This window comes from Coturnix japonica, chromosome 28 (assembly GCF_054131305.1).
Source record: "Coturnix japonica strain WE chromosome 28, WE-NBRP24, whole genome shotgun sequence".
NCBI lineage: Eukaryota > Metazoa > Chordata > Aves > Galliformes > Phasianidae > Coturnix > Coturnix japonica.
Genome location: NC_140690.1, coordinates 4,436,291 through 4,452,867, shown reverse-complemented (window position 1 = coordinate 4,452,867; position 16,577 = coordinate 4,436,291). Strand labels below are relative to the sequence as shown.

The 16,577-nt window shown below is 39.4% G+C and overlaps 1 protein-coding gene across 4 annotated transcripts in view; it reads right to left on the bottom strand.

The window, feature by feature from the left end:
• The window catches only part of LOC146756112 (receptor-type tyrosine-protein phosphatase T-like), a 214,990-nt gene that overhangs the window by 73,343 nt on the left and 125,070 nt on the right, over positions 1-16,577 (bottom strand). For all 4 annotated transcript variants that reach the window (XM_085524866.1, XM_085524865.1, XM_085524864.1 and 1 more), the window contains one exon: positions 14,816-14,990. In XM_085524866.1, the coding sequence (XP_085380992.1) occupies positions 14,816-14,990 (175 nt within the window). The remainder of the gene's footprint in view (positions 1-14,815; positions 14,991-16,577) is intronic.

The window sequence follows — 16,577 nt, the reverse complement described above, 5'->3', positions numbered from 1 at the left end:
TAAGACTAATATTTCTTTAGAAGCACCAGAACCTGAAAGGAGGAGGTCTTGAATGCTGAGCAATTATCTTTATCTCAAAGTGGACATTGCTATGTCCTTCACTCTGCCTTACACCTCTGTAAAGGAGGAATTTCACTCGCTTGTAAATAACACACAGATACCCAAGTGATGAGCAGCGCATCCCAGGTCCCACAGTTCATCTGCACTATAAATATCTCTTTTTCTCTAATAATAGCAGAAGTTCTCACTGTCCAGTTGCACAACAGGTGGAAAAACTTACACTTTGCTGAATTTTAATATCTTATCTGCCCTTCAACTTCACTTGCTCCCAAACTTCTCTAATCAAACTGAGTGCATGCAGACAGAAAAAAAATTCTTTTCAATTGAAACAGTGGCTACAGAAAGGGATTCCAACTGAAAAATTCACCCATCAAAACATTCTGCTTTCCTATGCATCTCTTTAAAGAGTCTTGCAAATGCCAATGGAAATGATGGGGCGTCTGATATTTTGACAGAAGCAAGAACGTCACTATGGTAAGAGCTGTCAGCAGGTATTTTATTTTCTCCCTGAAGAATCAGGCTACAGTTTAGTTTAGGCATTACTTTTTTTTTTTTTTTAAACTAAATATCTTTTATTCGTTATTTCCATTTCCAACGCAATCCCGAAAGATGGCATACTTTATTTCCCTGTGAACTAGATAGATTAGAGAATAACAGTGACAGCTTGTGAATAAAAGCACTACAACCATGCAAGATTCAAGTCAGTGGCCAGCAGAGATGCACTAATTGCCTTGCCACTGGGATAACTGAGGGAAACTATTCTGTACACCAATGTTTTCCTTATTAATACACTCAGAAAAATAACTAACAATGCTTAGGTGTAACGATAAGTGAGCAAAATTATACAAAATATTATTATTTCATACACATTGATATAAATTGCATTAATAGGAAAAGATGGCTTTCTGGATGTATGTAAAAACTCATAAAACTCATTGGGCATGACGAGCAATACGTAGTCAGACAGGTGGGTGACATCAAGCACGCAGGGAGCAGAGTATGAGCAGCCATGTCCAATGGATGACTTTGGGGTCTTCCATCACACTAAACGAAGATGAGAAACCAGAGCCAATATGCCACCCAAACCTGGGAGTGGGCACAGGAAAACAGCCACAGGCTGTGAGGTAACTCAAACTCAGTGATGCTTATTTAGCTTACATAGAGTAAGAACTAAACTCCTTTCCCAAGGAAGCGCTTACACATGGCCTTGGTACAGCAGAAGAGAGAGGTCAAAGGAGATTTACTAGCACGGACTCCTCAGAAGATATTTATTAATTGAGGAAGGGTTGAATCAGAAAGAGTAAATACAGGCTATTCCTTTATCGACAACAATACAATAGATGTTTGTGCTAATTGGTTTAATGGTACTTATTCAGAAATGCTTATTTAGTTATTAAAGAAACAAGAGGCACGTGAATAAGTATTGTTAGATGCCTTGAATACTGAAGAGAAGGCATTTTCTACGGCAGACGAATGAGAGAGTGAGTCAGATACTTATGTTCCCTTTCTAAAATAAAATTAGTAAGCTTTTAAAGGAACACACTGCTTCCAGATAACGGAAAAGGACGCATGATTATATCTGCAATTTACAACCAATGTAAAAGTGTTATTATTTTATTTCAGTGGGTACATGGCATTCCTTCCCATTTGTGTGGCCCACAATAGGGATCAACAAACACTTCCTTGGAGAGTGAAATAATTTCTGGAATGGGTTTCCCAGATCTTGCAAGGACATTCACAGCCCTAAAAGTTCTATCTCAAGTCCCTAAAAGTCCTATCTGAAACAAGTGGCAGCAGTATTTCCTGTAGGCTTTTTTTTCTCTCCTAAAAAGTCACAAAGAAAAAGCTGTTCTCAGTGATTTTTTTCTTTTCTACCATACAGCACCAAAATAAATCTTGTTACAACATTCCAGCTGATCTAATAAGAACTTTAACCTGCTTGAAACCAACACTCCCTAAGGCTGCATTTAAAGAACAGGAAAGACATTCTGTTGACTAATTATATTTGAAATTGTTTATTCAGTTGGAAAATAAAACACTAATTGCCTATAACTGATGTGAACAGAGATATCCCAGGCACTATGCTAATGGTCTGCTTGCCTTTCACTTGGAAAGACTTGGAAAATTCAAACCTTCCTACCCAGCAGGATTAGCCTCTTGATGGATGATACAACGACCTTGACTAACAGCAGTATTAATCTAGAAAGTATCATGTTTTGCCCTCCTGCTTCACAGAAACACGTGTGACAGAGATGATTTAAGTACGTTTCCTTCCAAGTTGTGTCTGGGAACAGGAGAAAAACTTCTTTTCCCTTGATACAGACCATAGCATGTCTATGCAAAGATCCAAACAGCATCATTGTTTTCTAAGGGCATTAGCAACAGGTTAAAGGTGTGTTTTCCTGATTAGGAGGCAAGGACAGGACTGAAGGAGTGAAATAAGAAAAATGAGGTGATGGAGGACAGATAGAGGAGGACAATAAGTAACTCAGAATGCTGTGGTCGTAGCAGACATTCAGAAGAATAAGAGAAGAAAGTATGGATTTAAGTGCATATAAAGCCCCACAGAGCTAAGGACAACCACCACAACTACAGACTGTGGGCACTGACTAGCAATGCTGCTCAAATCTGCTGAAGTATGTTCCATCTCAAAACAATTGTCAGTGCAAATGAATTGTATATAACTGAATGAAAAGTGAATTTTCTCACTCTAACAAGATACTGATCATTAATAAGAGCAGAGGAGGGGATGCAGGGGCAAGCAGGTGCCAATCAGTGTATTTAAACAAAAAACGTACACCTGCTACACTAATTCAACTTTCTGTTGTGTAGATCTGAACAAAACATCTATTATAAACTGCAGATGGATCCAAACATGCATTCCTACAAAAATCCATTTGCTTTTTCTTCTTGGATACGTATTTCATGCAATATTAACCACACCCCATCCTTCACAATTTTATTACACTAATTAAGTTGGCATTTGTTAATTTTCTTGAAAATTGAACCCAGTGGGGTTTTATTGAATACTCCCTTTTTTCCACCCCACCTCATCCCCCCCCCTCCTCCCCCCCCTAAAAAAAAGGATGGTTCCAAACAGGAATATATTAATGCATATAATGAAAAGAGGGCTGCAGATCCCAGCAAGATATGTGACAACTCATTTAACATATAAATTGTTTGAGGTGCTATTTCAGCTAAGTGATCTTAATGCATTGCCACATTTTATGCCATTAGCCTCAGGGCCCCAAGCACAATCATTTAGTTAGATATCATCTTAAAGTCCCCTGGGTTCATTTTTGCATGCATGTTAACAAATATAGGCTTAGATTTGCAATATGGTAAATGCTTACTTTTGCACGTGTGACACAATGTGGAGTGAGATCTGTACTTGTGCTTGTACTCCAGTATGATGGCATCCACTGTCCTAACTACAGAGATTATTTTAAGCCTGCTGTGCCTAAAGCTACAGCCGCTTTCGAAATGATATGCACATTAACTTGTACAAGTATAGCTATCCTGAGGATGAATTCCAGTCATCTAATGAAATGGCCTTGGAGAACAAGTGCCTCAGTCTCTTACACAGTTCACCCTGAAAGGCGGATGCCTTTGAAGCCATTGAGAGAAAGATCTGCTCAAGTTCAGATAACTCAGCTTTGGCAGACTGGATGCCATCCATTGTCAGCCAACCATCACATTCCTGTTTGAAAGCTTCCTAGAATTATAAATACCACCAGATCCACTGCCTTTGAGTTTGGCGAAAGCTTGTCTCCTGTCTCCATCTATTTACAAGAGTAAATACCCAAACTGATTCACTGCTGTGTACGTAGAACATGTTTTTCCCTTCAAGCATCAAAAGGCACAGGAAATGTGGTGCACGTCTGGTGACATGAATCAATTTGGAAGCAGTATTAGTAAACAGAGCTGCCACCCAGACCAGACATATATAAAGCATCAGAAAACATAAAATTAAAAAGAACACAAAAAAACAGCAGTGTAGGTCTCCAGATATTACATCTTTTTCAAATAACCACTATGTAATATTCAAGAGAAAACAACTGAAGAGAGTCACTGGTGAATCCCAGAATTGCCCACATAGTCAAGACTTGACAGATATATATGACTAAGACATCTCTATCCTAAAAATGAACTTTTAAGATGATTAAATCATGACAGATTCTGCAACAGCAGATGGGACAATAAGAACACATGGAACAATCAATAGTTATGTTTTAAGTTAGATTCTCTCACGCTTTCTACTAATCTGTTATTTGGGTTTTGTTTATTTTTTTCTACACATTTTGATGTAGAACACTATCAAATCATAGTTTGATCAGAAAAGTTGACTCATTTGTCCCCAAAGATATAAACACCTCACACATCCAACTACTAACTGAACTCTCCTCTCAATTTGTGATGTAACTGTCTGGACTCTTGGCTTGTTGGACACAAATGGCAAGAGAAAGAACGTATAGAAGACCGTAACCTTACAAATGTCACTCTGAACTCTTGGGCTTAGTGCCCAAGGAATTTCAGTTTAATGGAGGAGCCAAAATGAAAGAACATTTTGTGTACAACACTCTCACTACTTGTTTTGAAATACACTGGCTTTTCTCTTTTGCTTTTCTCACAAACATATCTAAAGCAAGGGGAATCAATAGTGCAGTCCCACGCAAGGAACTGAACTGTTGTAATTATACATAAACCTCTCCTATTCTGGAGTAACCCTAGCAACTCAAGTGTCTTACTTGTCAATTATCAGTAATTTGCTCTATTCCGTTCCACCAGAATTACCTACTGCTCCTTTCTTTGTTCAGACTGGAAACAGGATAAATATACCTTGCAGCAACCAGAGGGACATTTGTCTGATCTTACTGACAGAAGTTTGACTGATGTAAGGGAAATTATCACCTTGTCTGCAGCAAAACATTTTGATGTGGACAGACAAGTCAATGAGTGGATAACATTATGGCCTGTCATTTGAGTTGCTCCTCTTGAGAGCAGCTAACAGGAAAGAGAAGCAGCAGGTGCATATAAAAGCATAAGAACTGACACAGAGATGTGCAGTGGATTCACTAAGGATAGACACCTTACTTTTTTACTTATAAACAGATCGTACAGCATACAGCCGTAAATGCAGTAAATACGGAAGGCTGCTGATTTAGTGTACACAAACCACTTGAAATAATTGTCTCCCAGAACACATCACCAACTGTACAGTTTTAAACTTCAGAATTACTTTTTCATGCTCTTATGCTGTTCTCAGCTGATGCTTTTTGTGTCTTCCTGTAGTTCTTGGGAGCATCACTGTGGAAGCCCTTACCCAGGGGTAAGCAGTAATTCCATTGCCCAAGTGCTTGCCTCTACCAATGCTTAAGGTTCCTTGCTGAGACTTGAGAGAAGTTCATCCATAACACACACAAGGAAGCAGAAGTAAGCGATTTGGCAAGGCTCAACAAGTAGACAAAGGTATGTGGAAGACTAAGTAGTAGAGTGATGGCAAAAGAAAATGCAAGAGGAAACACAAAAGTGCTTATATTGAGAATTCCAACCTCAAAACCATGGAAAATACTGAGAAATACTGAGTTTGGAACAAAGGACTGAATAATACCATAATGCCAAGTAAGAGGGAATAAGATCTTCTCAGCACTGCTCACACGGGCCAGTCAGAAACTTAGAAACAGCAGAAACAAAAGAGAGAATTAAAGAAATAAGCAATTCAACCCTTTTCCATTTTAATTTGTGTCTGTATCCTGCTGAGGGAACAAGCAGTTTGTAAGTTGTAGTCTGCCATGTGATTCAGTATTAGCTGCAGGCTCATAAATAGGACAGTAAAGCACACGCAAAGACTGATTTATAGGATCCAAAGAGAGAGAGCCTAAGTCGTGCAGCTATTTGCATCCTCCTCACATACAAACGTGCACTGATAGAAAGTTTCCTGCCGAGAAAGAGAAGTGAGAGATGCTCGGGAGGGAAATCTCACCTGTAGAGAGATAGGTCTAGTCTGTACAAAGCCAAGAAACTTCATATTATGTTGATGTTTGTTTTTTTTTTCTGCCCTCAAATCCATAGGCTAAGGATTACAATAGAGGCAGGGCTTGCTGCAATCACACTACTTAACTGCTGCTCAGCAGGTTTCTGCCCCTACATCTGAAGGCATCTCTCAAAGTCACAGCAGGGCAGAAGTAACAGGAAGGATGTGAAGTGAGCAAAGCATCCCAGCACCAGTAAAGGAGGGCAACAAGTGGTGATATTTATCATGGAAGAAGATTAACACATCAGATCAAAGCTGAAAAGCATCACAACAGGTTTTGGGGTTTGTTGGTGATCATCTGGGATCTGCATTTCCTCACCTGACAGCTACCATGGATTCTGGGAAATCATTGGCTCAGATAAATTCCTCAGTGGAGCAGGGGGGAAGAAGTGGGACTGCAAAATCTAAATGCAAAACTGCAACTTCGGATATTTTCCTACCTCCAATAATCTCGAAGCTGAGTGGGAGCTGACTGCAGAGTGAGCATTCCTTCCCTAACGTTGAAAAATGCTCTTTAATCTTTTCATTTGGATAGGGCGAATGTTAACGTAACCAACACCCAGCTTCTCCCTGGAGTTCAGTTCTGCCGGCTTTGAATGCAAAGCAGTTCAGCTCCATCATTCAGAGGCAAATACTGTGTGAACTTTAAAAGCCCTGTTTCCCTCAATATCTAACAGAAGCTGGCTGAAGGGCCTCCATTCAGCACACCTGACTTCATTCAGTTGTCCAGTAGCAAATGTAATACTTTTGCAGCAAGCCTATTAGCTGCAGTAACTACTGCATTCCTGAAAGAGCTCAGTAACTATGCTTCCTTACACTCTGTGTGTCTAGCACCACAAACTTCCTACAATCTCCAGTCATCATGATCTGAGGCACCTGCATCCCAATAGAATGAGTTTACTCCCTTCATTTGAAATTCAACCATTTCTCACATATAAATGGAATCCGTGCTGTTTTGCCAGTTTACTCTGACAGGTTCTCTTATTAATAATGACCATTGCACACTGAGAAATCTAATGAATCTTTGCCCACATTTCATATTAAGTATAGCACTACAATTTGGGGCTTTTTTTCCCCCCTCCTGCAACAGAAAAGATATTTTGATGTAGAAAGGATATCCTTCCTGCGGAGATAACAGCTCATATCCACCAATTATATCTAACAAGTGTCAAAGGTCTCCTAATCATACCAGACTCCTCACCAATATCCAGTACAATGACAGATGGTACTTCAAGTGCCTTCTCTTGAATTAAAAGCACTTAACAGGATTGTAACCACAGCATGGGCAAATTAAGAATAGTTCTAGGTTCCATTTGCCAAGAGGTTTGAAAGTTCATTAATAACTTCCCTACAATTAAAGAGGCAGAAGAAAGATGAGTGGAAGAGAGACAGTTAACGACGCATGTGACTCAAACCTTCTGCTAAATTTCATAGTTGAGTCATAAGGTGGGTGGGGGGGCGTCATTTTGAATTGTAATATCATATGAGCATCACAAGCAATCAGCTGTTAGAAAACACCGTACCTTGGAAAGAAACAAAGAACAATGGAAAGTTCCAGATACATTTTGCATGGTGTACATCTGATCATCTGAGTTGCCAAGCTATCCTAACTGCAAGAACGTTTCCAGCTAGCAAAGGCTTTTAAGATATCTCCTTAGCATTTGATGCTTTTTTTCCTTCCGATAGCAGCACTCCTGAATTAATTTCTTTGCAGCTGCCTTCAACTTTTCTGATGATTTTAAATGGGCACGGAGAGGGCTGTGTGTTCTGACTGACAAATATCAACTACAGGCATAACCCAGCAGGATCAAACCCTACTAGAAACAGCAGCATAGATTGCAGAACAATTAACAAAGGGACAATTTTGTATTTTGACTATATTTTAGCCACCAAGCAAGAAAGCTAATGGGGACAATAAACAACACTGGCCAAGTAACTGCTACCCCTCCCATCCCTTTAAAAATAAACAAATGAGAATTGGTATTAGCAAGACTACAGACTGTCATATGAATACTACAGAACAACAGAAGCCTCCAGCAGTGAAAGTCCCTCAACATAAGTTAATACGCTGTACGCCCCAGCAGCAATAGATACTTGAAAATTGCATTACTGCTATCTTCCTCCACGATGTAAGGCAGCATGAAATATACGAAATTACCTTGTCTGTACTTTTCAAGCATGAGTGTAATCCTAGGCAGACTGAAACACATTCATTTGTTCTTGCAAGCTTCCCTCCTTCCACCAGCTGAACTGTTTGTTGGGAGCTTTCTCTACAATAGGAAGCTAATAGGTAGATGTTTACTGGAACACTAACCAAAAAACAACATATTATTTCCACCAACTTTTGGACCACATCTTTTATCTGAAGACCAAAACCTTATGTAAATTGTTTTGGCAATTTTAACATACTAAGATTGAAATTGTTATGATTAAACAGCTCATTTATTTACTTCGATTCCCACTTTATCCTTTGTATTTGTCTGATGTGGGGAGACACTTCTCAGAACAGCAGGTAGAAGAATAAGGTTATATAGAAATATGCAGGTCTACATGAATAGCTGATGGAAAAGTCAAGGAATGCCAGGGCAGTCTAGTGAGATGACAAAGTCTATCACACAGCAATGCTTTTCCTTTCATTACTTTTGCTCTTTGGAGATTTCCTCTCCTCTGTTTGGTAGAGGCAGGTTAAGAGGGTATAGGACAGGGCACAATTATTTCATACATTCAATACATTCATAACATTATCTTACTTAAAAGCAGCAAGAAGGCTTCTTCCCACAACAAATCTTGCAGTTACTCAGGTCAAGTTGAGAGGAAAGATTTAAAGAAACAAAACTAAAAACAAACAAGCCTTTTACTAAGTTAATCATTCCTAGCTATTTCTAGAGTCCTCTTCTAGAGAGAGAGAAGATGATAACCCTGGGAGAAGCCTCCTTGCTCCTACAAAGCTGTAACAGCTCTCTCTGCCTAAGACTGGTGAGGACTGCTTGCCCCATGGCTTTCAGCCAGCAGAACAACAGCTCACATGAGCCGTCTGCTCCCTGCACCATCACAACCGGTTCCTGAGATACATCAGGGAGGCTGCAGGTAACCACACTCAGAAAGCACAAGGATTTACTCAAGCTCCTTCACTTCAAAAAGATTGTTTTGTATTCTTTTTTTTTCTACTTGTTATTGCATTTTTATCTTGTATTCAGTTAAGAACTTTATACATCATGAGCATCACGCTTAGAAACATGCATATTAAGAACAATCCTAAGGAACTCAATCCCATGCCTACTTGTCTACCATGCTCAGTCAGGATTAAAACATAACTCCTTAATGCATCTCTAGGAGGAAAACAAACAAATCAAACACCACCAACCTCCACCCCCCCCCTCCAACGCCCAGCCTTCCCCCCATCCCAATCTCCAATTTCTTTCCTATATGCACAACACTGATAGTTCCTGAAACTCAAGTCAGTGCTGTGACAGGAAAGTTGTATTCATTTCCCAAGTGCCTACAATGAAGATAAAGTTCATACAGCAATCTCTGCTTGCTTAGCTTAGAAATTGAAGAGCTATGGCAGAAAGAAAAGAAATTGGAGACCTGAACTGTCAACAATTAGCTTAGGAAATGTCCTTGTATCACAGCTGTAGCTTTGTATTCTTCCCGGAAACACCCATTCTAATTCACACATCCTTGGCTAACGTAAACACTGAAAACAAGGAATACAAACATGGCAACACGACTGCAAGTCCACATTGCACAGTGCAGCTCTGAAAAATGGATCCAGTCTATAATATCATGTATGTCTATCAATCAGCTCCCAAGAAAGGCTTCATTTCCAGTTCTATTTTGGAGGTTAAACAGAAGGAGAAGGAAATATTTTCTTTTGAAATAACACGTATCATTCTTTCTAACTGCCTATTTCTATGAAACAACGGCTTTGTCCTCAGCGCTCTCCCCTCTTCCAAAAGCTATTAAGGCAGAGTGAAAGGAGAGGAAGCAAAGCTCTCAGTGAGAGGGAATGAGTGTTCAAAATCTCATCTCCCCTTTTCTCAGCACACAGACATCCAATGATTAGATCTCAGTTAAAGCAATAGCTATTGGACAACACCAAACTAGATGATTAAAACAGAGTGAAGAGTTCGAGTAATTATTAGCCAGATTTGAACACCAGGGTTTGGAGCATTGCATTCCCTACATCACTGTGACTACAGAGGAATAAAGGAATGGCAGCAGCTTCTTCAGGCACCCCGCAACCACAAAGTCAGTTTCTCATGTTCACTAATTTCATAACCTTCACAAATGGTTCACATCCACACATACACTCTGTGGTAATCCAAAAGAGCAACATTAACACACACCCGATCAAATCTACACTTAACTTCTCCTGGTGCTGCACACATTAACTCTGCAGACAATCCAGTTGTGTAAAAAGGCAAAGAGAGAACATGAGAGTGTGAGAGCATGAAGCCTGAGGAAAGCCCTCCCCATCACAGCTTTCCTGATACCGCTGACAGTGCCAACGAGAGATGCTTCCCTGTTCATAAAGTGATAACGTGCAGGACCTTGATTAATGCATATTACTCAGGCAGATGAATTCAAATCTACTCAGCAACTTTCACAACCTGGATGAGCCCGATTAATAGCCGTGAGGCACAAAAATTCCTATCTGAATTTCTGCACACTATAAAAAAATATTTTAACAGTGAAATCTAAAAAGCATTTATTTCCGACCATAGATGAGTTTCTCACCTAAATGGCTCCAAGTGAGGGGCCAGGTTAGGATCTTCCAGCTACTCTCAGGCAAAAGAAGATGACTGCAACATTGCTACTATTCTTATCAGTACCCCCAGCCCAGGGATCTGAGTACTGTTATGGCAATAGTTGCTATATTATCTTGTGATGGCAAGGGTATTATGATACATTTAATGAGTACTTTTCATACCAGTATCCTAAGGTACAAAATTATACATGTACTGTGGATGAATATGAAGTGAAAGACTATGGAGTTTATGGTCACAGAATCAAAGAATGGGTTGGAAGGGACCTTTAAGATCACCTCCTTCCAACCCCCCGCTGTAGGCAGGGACACCTCCCTCTAAGCCCAGGTTGCTCAGCCCCATCCAGCCTGGCCCTGAATGACGGCAGGGAAGGGGCATCCACAGCCTCAATGGGCAACCTGTGCCAGTGTCTCACCAGCCTCGCAGTAAGGAATTTCTCCCTGATATCACATCTAAATCAGCTTTAAACTGGAAGAGGGCAATTTCTGCTCATCCTGTCACTACAGGCCCCCATAACAATGTCATCCTAAGGAAGTACATTGAAGTCAATTGTATTTTCAGTCCAGATGCAAGCTCTAATCTGCAGTACATGCATAATGCCATATAATATACTTTCATATCTACACTCCCACTTGTTTCACCCAAGCAGACCTATGGAGGGCCTGATGCAACATCTCTATGGCCAGATCCAGCCTGGATCAGATGTGCGAGACATATCTTTATTTCTTATTTTTTTTAGGCTTTGGAAAGTTCTTTTTCCTAATAGTTCTTCCTGAAGCTTAATAATTAATTGAAACTACTCTGGATACAACTCCAATGGTACATACTGAGACTGGTCAAAATGCAGGTAGAGGTTGTCTACTTCATAATTTTTAATAGTGAATTTGCAAGGTATATCTCTATATATTTAATACTGAAGCAACTTAACCACATACATAGGTATTTTGTCTTAATGCATAATTATTTATTGTTATTTGTTGTCTTGACAGGCATCAGACCAGAAAAGAATTAGAGAAAAAACAGTAAGCAACACTGAGGAAAAAAACAACAACCCACCTCTCCCTCTGGCATCATTGCAAGTATCAGCTTCATGTCTGAAAACCTCAAGAAAAAAGTGACTGATAAACAGATGAGCTGTCCCAAACATCACATGGATGACAGAAAGCCACTCAGCTAAGGAACAGACTGTCTTACATCTGTGTTGAGTAATCAAATACTATAAAAATCAACAAAGGCAAAACTGAAGGGAAAAAGAACATATCCTGAGAGGTCTGTAAAGGGGTTTTGTCGCATACTGCAACTCCTGTTGTGGCAGCATAGAACAGATCTCATAAAAATCATCAGGTAGCAATAAAATGATCTCAAGGGACCTGCTGGTGAGCCAAGACTGCAAAAACAAACAGGTTCAAGAAAAAAGAAGTTACAAATTTCTACCACTCATTAATTTGGGCACTCAAACTACCTGAAATGGATCAGAAAAATAAATCGCAAACAACTTGCCAATACAAACACACGCACAGTTTAAAATGTTATTCACACTCCCACATGAAGTAAGAGGCTTTCTGGAAGGACACTCGAATTGTATCATTAATACAGATCTCACGTGTTCAGATCCTGGACAGTTTTGTAGTATTTTAAACAATCTTTACACAAGCAAAATATGCATTTATTTCAGAATATGGATAACTGCCATGCAGCTTTTACTTAAAAGAAAATTACGGACTAGAAGCATTCCATCTGCATGCGATCAGTACAGCAAGATGTAGAAGCTCTAGGATACTCGAAGCCTGCCCTACACAAAATTACTGTATGAGAGACTGTGAAAGTTAAGAAATAGAGGAGAGCTATTTTCCAGAGGAGCACCAAAGGATGGTAAGGTGTGCAGATGGAAATGATGGGTTTTGCAGGCTTTGTGATTACGATTCTGAAGTGCAAAGAGAAGAATAGATTTACTGCCACTTACAGAAGATATTTGCACATACAGTGAACAGCTCTGCAGTGGCAGTTCTCTAGCATTCTCAGTATTGGAAATATAATGTCCACATAGTCACGTATGACAACCGAAGGGGCTGGTTTGTGTTTAATATCACTGGTTTATTTGCTGAAAGAAGTATCTACGGTTCCAATTTCAAGTGTTGAGGTAGTAAATGTATTTCAAATAAAGATTCCTCAATCTGTGTCTACTAAATTATGCAGCATCAAGAACTGTAAATCACTTTCTCATTGCTGTAATAAAATATCTTACGGCTAAGGGAAGCAAACAGATCTTCACATGAGAAAGATATATAGATAGTTTTTTCAACCTTGACCTTTGTTGAAAAAATCCTACATGATTTTATGTTCAGCTAACTGGGAAAAAGCATGTGAGGCAAAGAATTAGCTTGGATTTAGTAGGTTTAGGGACAGGACTATCAATTGAGCAGAACTTCAATTACAGACTAATTTAATGTATACCCAAGTACATTACTGCAATTCAATAAACATCTCTTCAGAATTAAACAATTCCAATTTGCTTTCATTTCAGTCTGTATATATGTGTTGCGAATTTGCTATTACCCACGCTAAAATTAGCCAGACTAGAAGTACTCATCCATGCAATCCCAGTGTTTCACAGTGCTGCATCAAGCTAACCTCAAATGAACCACTTAACTTTGCCTGCTTACTAATACAGCAGCACAGAGCAGAGGAGTGTGCCTTCCCATAACAATATTCCTCTCCTCAAGTTTCTCTGCCTAGGTGTCTGCCTGGGTAATTCAGCAGTGAGTCTACCAATGTCCATCATGTTGGATGTCCAGCCATTCACATTTACAACTCACTCTTCTATTTTTCTCCTCCTCATACTGTTAAACATGAAAGTGTCAGGCACATGCCCAACTCTGCATACTCTAATATTGGTTGCTCTGGAAGACTGCCTTCCCTCTACTTAACAATTTTACAGTACCAATATGCTGCTTTTGGCAACTCGATTTCATTTTAATCATAAGTTAACTCCTCTAACAAGTGAGATAGTAGATAATTTGGTGGGAATTAAAAGCATTTCGCACCTAATCTGAACATTCTCTTCATGATCAGTGTAGCCTGAATATCTACAACATTGGATATTTAAAACATTGTGAAGGTGCTAGTGCTAAGTGACAGAAAAAGTTGCTAAAAAAGTACTACAGTAGAACAAAGTGATCTCATTTCTCCAACAGTCCTCTATCTCCATAACGTACAAAAGTTTTGATCAATAAAACTATATTCTCTGAGAAGATTCCTTCCACCCACATCAGTATTGCCTTCAATAGACACTAAAGCAGTCTAAGGGGAGACTGTCACCTTCTGGTTTGTTCTCCTAAGACACAGTGAGCATCCTTGTGGTGCAGCTTGGGTAACATTAATAAAGCAGCGCAGTAAATAGCATTTCATTCCGTGCATCATGGATGTTCTTAAGCAAATACCACCTTGCACGTGTCAGGCACAGCATCACCTCCTGAATCACAGTTAATAAGAGAGCTGAAACCTCCAGCTTCCATTAAGAGCTACTGATATCTGTACTGTGTGCTTCAGGACATCAACAGAATCATTCCAGATCACCTGCACCCAACAGTCTTGAACAGACTCTTCTGACATGCAACACTACCATAGGATTATTTGTGTCTGATGAAATGTAAAGCAAGCCAGATGAAGCTGACTGACAGATAAACTATTCTGCTGACTGCATTAAAATTATCCACAGCTACCATACATTACTTCAAGAGCTCATGAAGAAGGCTGTATTCAGATAAAGCTTTGATTCAAATACTCGTTTTAAGAAAATGATTGAAATTCATGTCACTTTTACCCATTTTTCCTACTTGAATCTAATAGGATTGAAAGAAAGAAAGGCCCAATAGGACGTCAAATTTTACACACAGTTGACACAGGAGGAAACGCTCAACTAACACCAAGTTGCTGTATTAATACAACTTACCTTTCACTATTAGTTCTGCATAATTTGAAACTCCAGATCCTCCATCTGAGCGAATGACACACCGGTATTTGCTGATGCTGCGCTGCGAAGTGTCAGCAACGCTGACGGTAGCAGAGAAACGCCTGTGGTTGACGACTCGAGTAACCATTAATGCTGTGTCCCTCCCATTCCACTGCTGTGGAGACAGATGAAAACAACTCACATCACAAAGGCACACAAATTATTCACTCTTCGTTACTCTTAAAACTGCTCAGACCTTCACTAGGTTAGATTTTGTACGAGTACAATTCATTCAGGAAAAGACAGCTGGTAACGTCCCTGAAAAATTTACAGGCTTTCTGGGTTTTATGAAGTAGTGGGCTTAAATGTTCTTATATATTTAAGTTTTTTGTATCTACTTAAACTCTGACATATTTTTGTGCGTTTGATGTGTTATGTATACTGAAAAGCCTGGAGAGTGACAGCTAAGACTATTTGTACTGGGTATATCCAGAAGCTTATCCAGGACATGAAAATACTACAAATGAATGCATTTTGTACTCCTGTGAAAATACTATAAGTGAACAGATTTTATAAACCTGTCATTTTCAGGCATAAAACTTTGTTTCCAGAACAATTTAAATACATTGCTTGGATGAACAGCAATGTTTATATGTCCAGCAATCCTCAATAAATCTTTCTCCACCAATGCCATGCAGCATTTTCCCAACTGGAAAAGTGACAGATGATGAATTAACTGGAAATCAGCATAAACACCTGAACTTGCTCAGTTGGTCTATTTTATTAGAAACCTCAATGGAAAACACAGAGTCATTGTGCCAGTTTCCAGTAATCAATTTTGGGAAGTATTTCCAAGGCTGTTTTCATTAAATCCTCCAGTTTAAAAGAATGGAAACCAGGATCCCCCTACCAATGATGATTTCCTCCCAAATCCCTTCTTCTCTTTGGAAAAAAGGTTCACAGTGCTTCAGATCGGAAGTTTTTTCACACACATATAATCTTTCCGTGGAAAGATTTCACAGAAATAATTCAAAAAAAGATATAGAATAAGCCAAAATATGTTTCTGTTAATGCTAAAAGTACAACATAGGCCAATAATTTTCAGGCTAAAAGGTATATTTTAAGATAACAGCTTTAATAATGTACAGTTAGAATGACTGTTATTTTTACAGAACGCCAACCACATTTCTCACCAACACAATCTTTTTCCCGGTATTAATTTTTGTTTACACCATTAGTAAACTGATTCTTGCCTGAGTATTTAGACTAGTGCAAGGTGGAATGATACAAAGATGGTAACAGATATTCAGAAGGTTATTTATGAGGAAAAACTCACTAATATGGATGCCTTCGCTGGGAAATGCTGAAGCAACCTCCACCAGGGAGCAATCTCCAAGAGATACTGCCTCAGTGGTGGTCAGCCCTTAAATGAGGTCTAGAGGAGGTGGAGTCAAGCTCCACCCCTTCTGGGACCACAGCCAAATTAGTCTCACCTGTGCTCCCACAGCTGACCTAACATTTGCCTCAGCTGATTAATCAGAGGTTCAGGCTGTGATTACCAATTTCAAACAATTTTCAACTCAACTATCTTCAAAGTCTCCAGAAGAACTCTAGTATAGAATATGTAAATGCTGGAACTCCACAGAGCCAAGTACTCCAAAGGGCACAAGTAATAACTTTGTCCTTCACTGGCAAACAGCACTCCACCCTTCCAGTTTGCTAAAAGCTCCATTTCTAACTCCAGAACTGAAAATCACTTAAG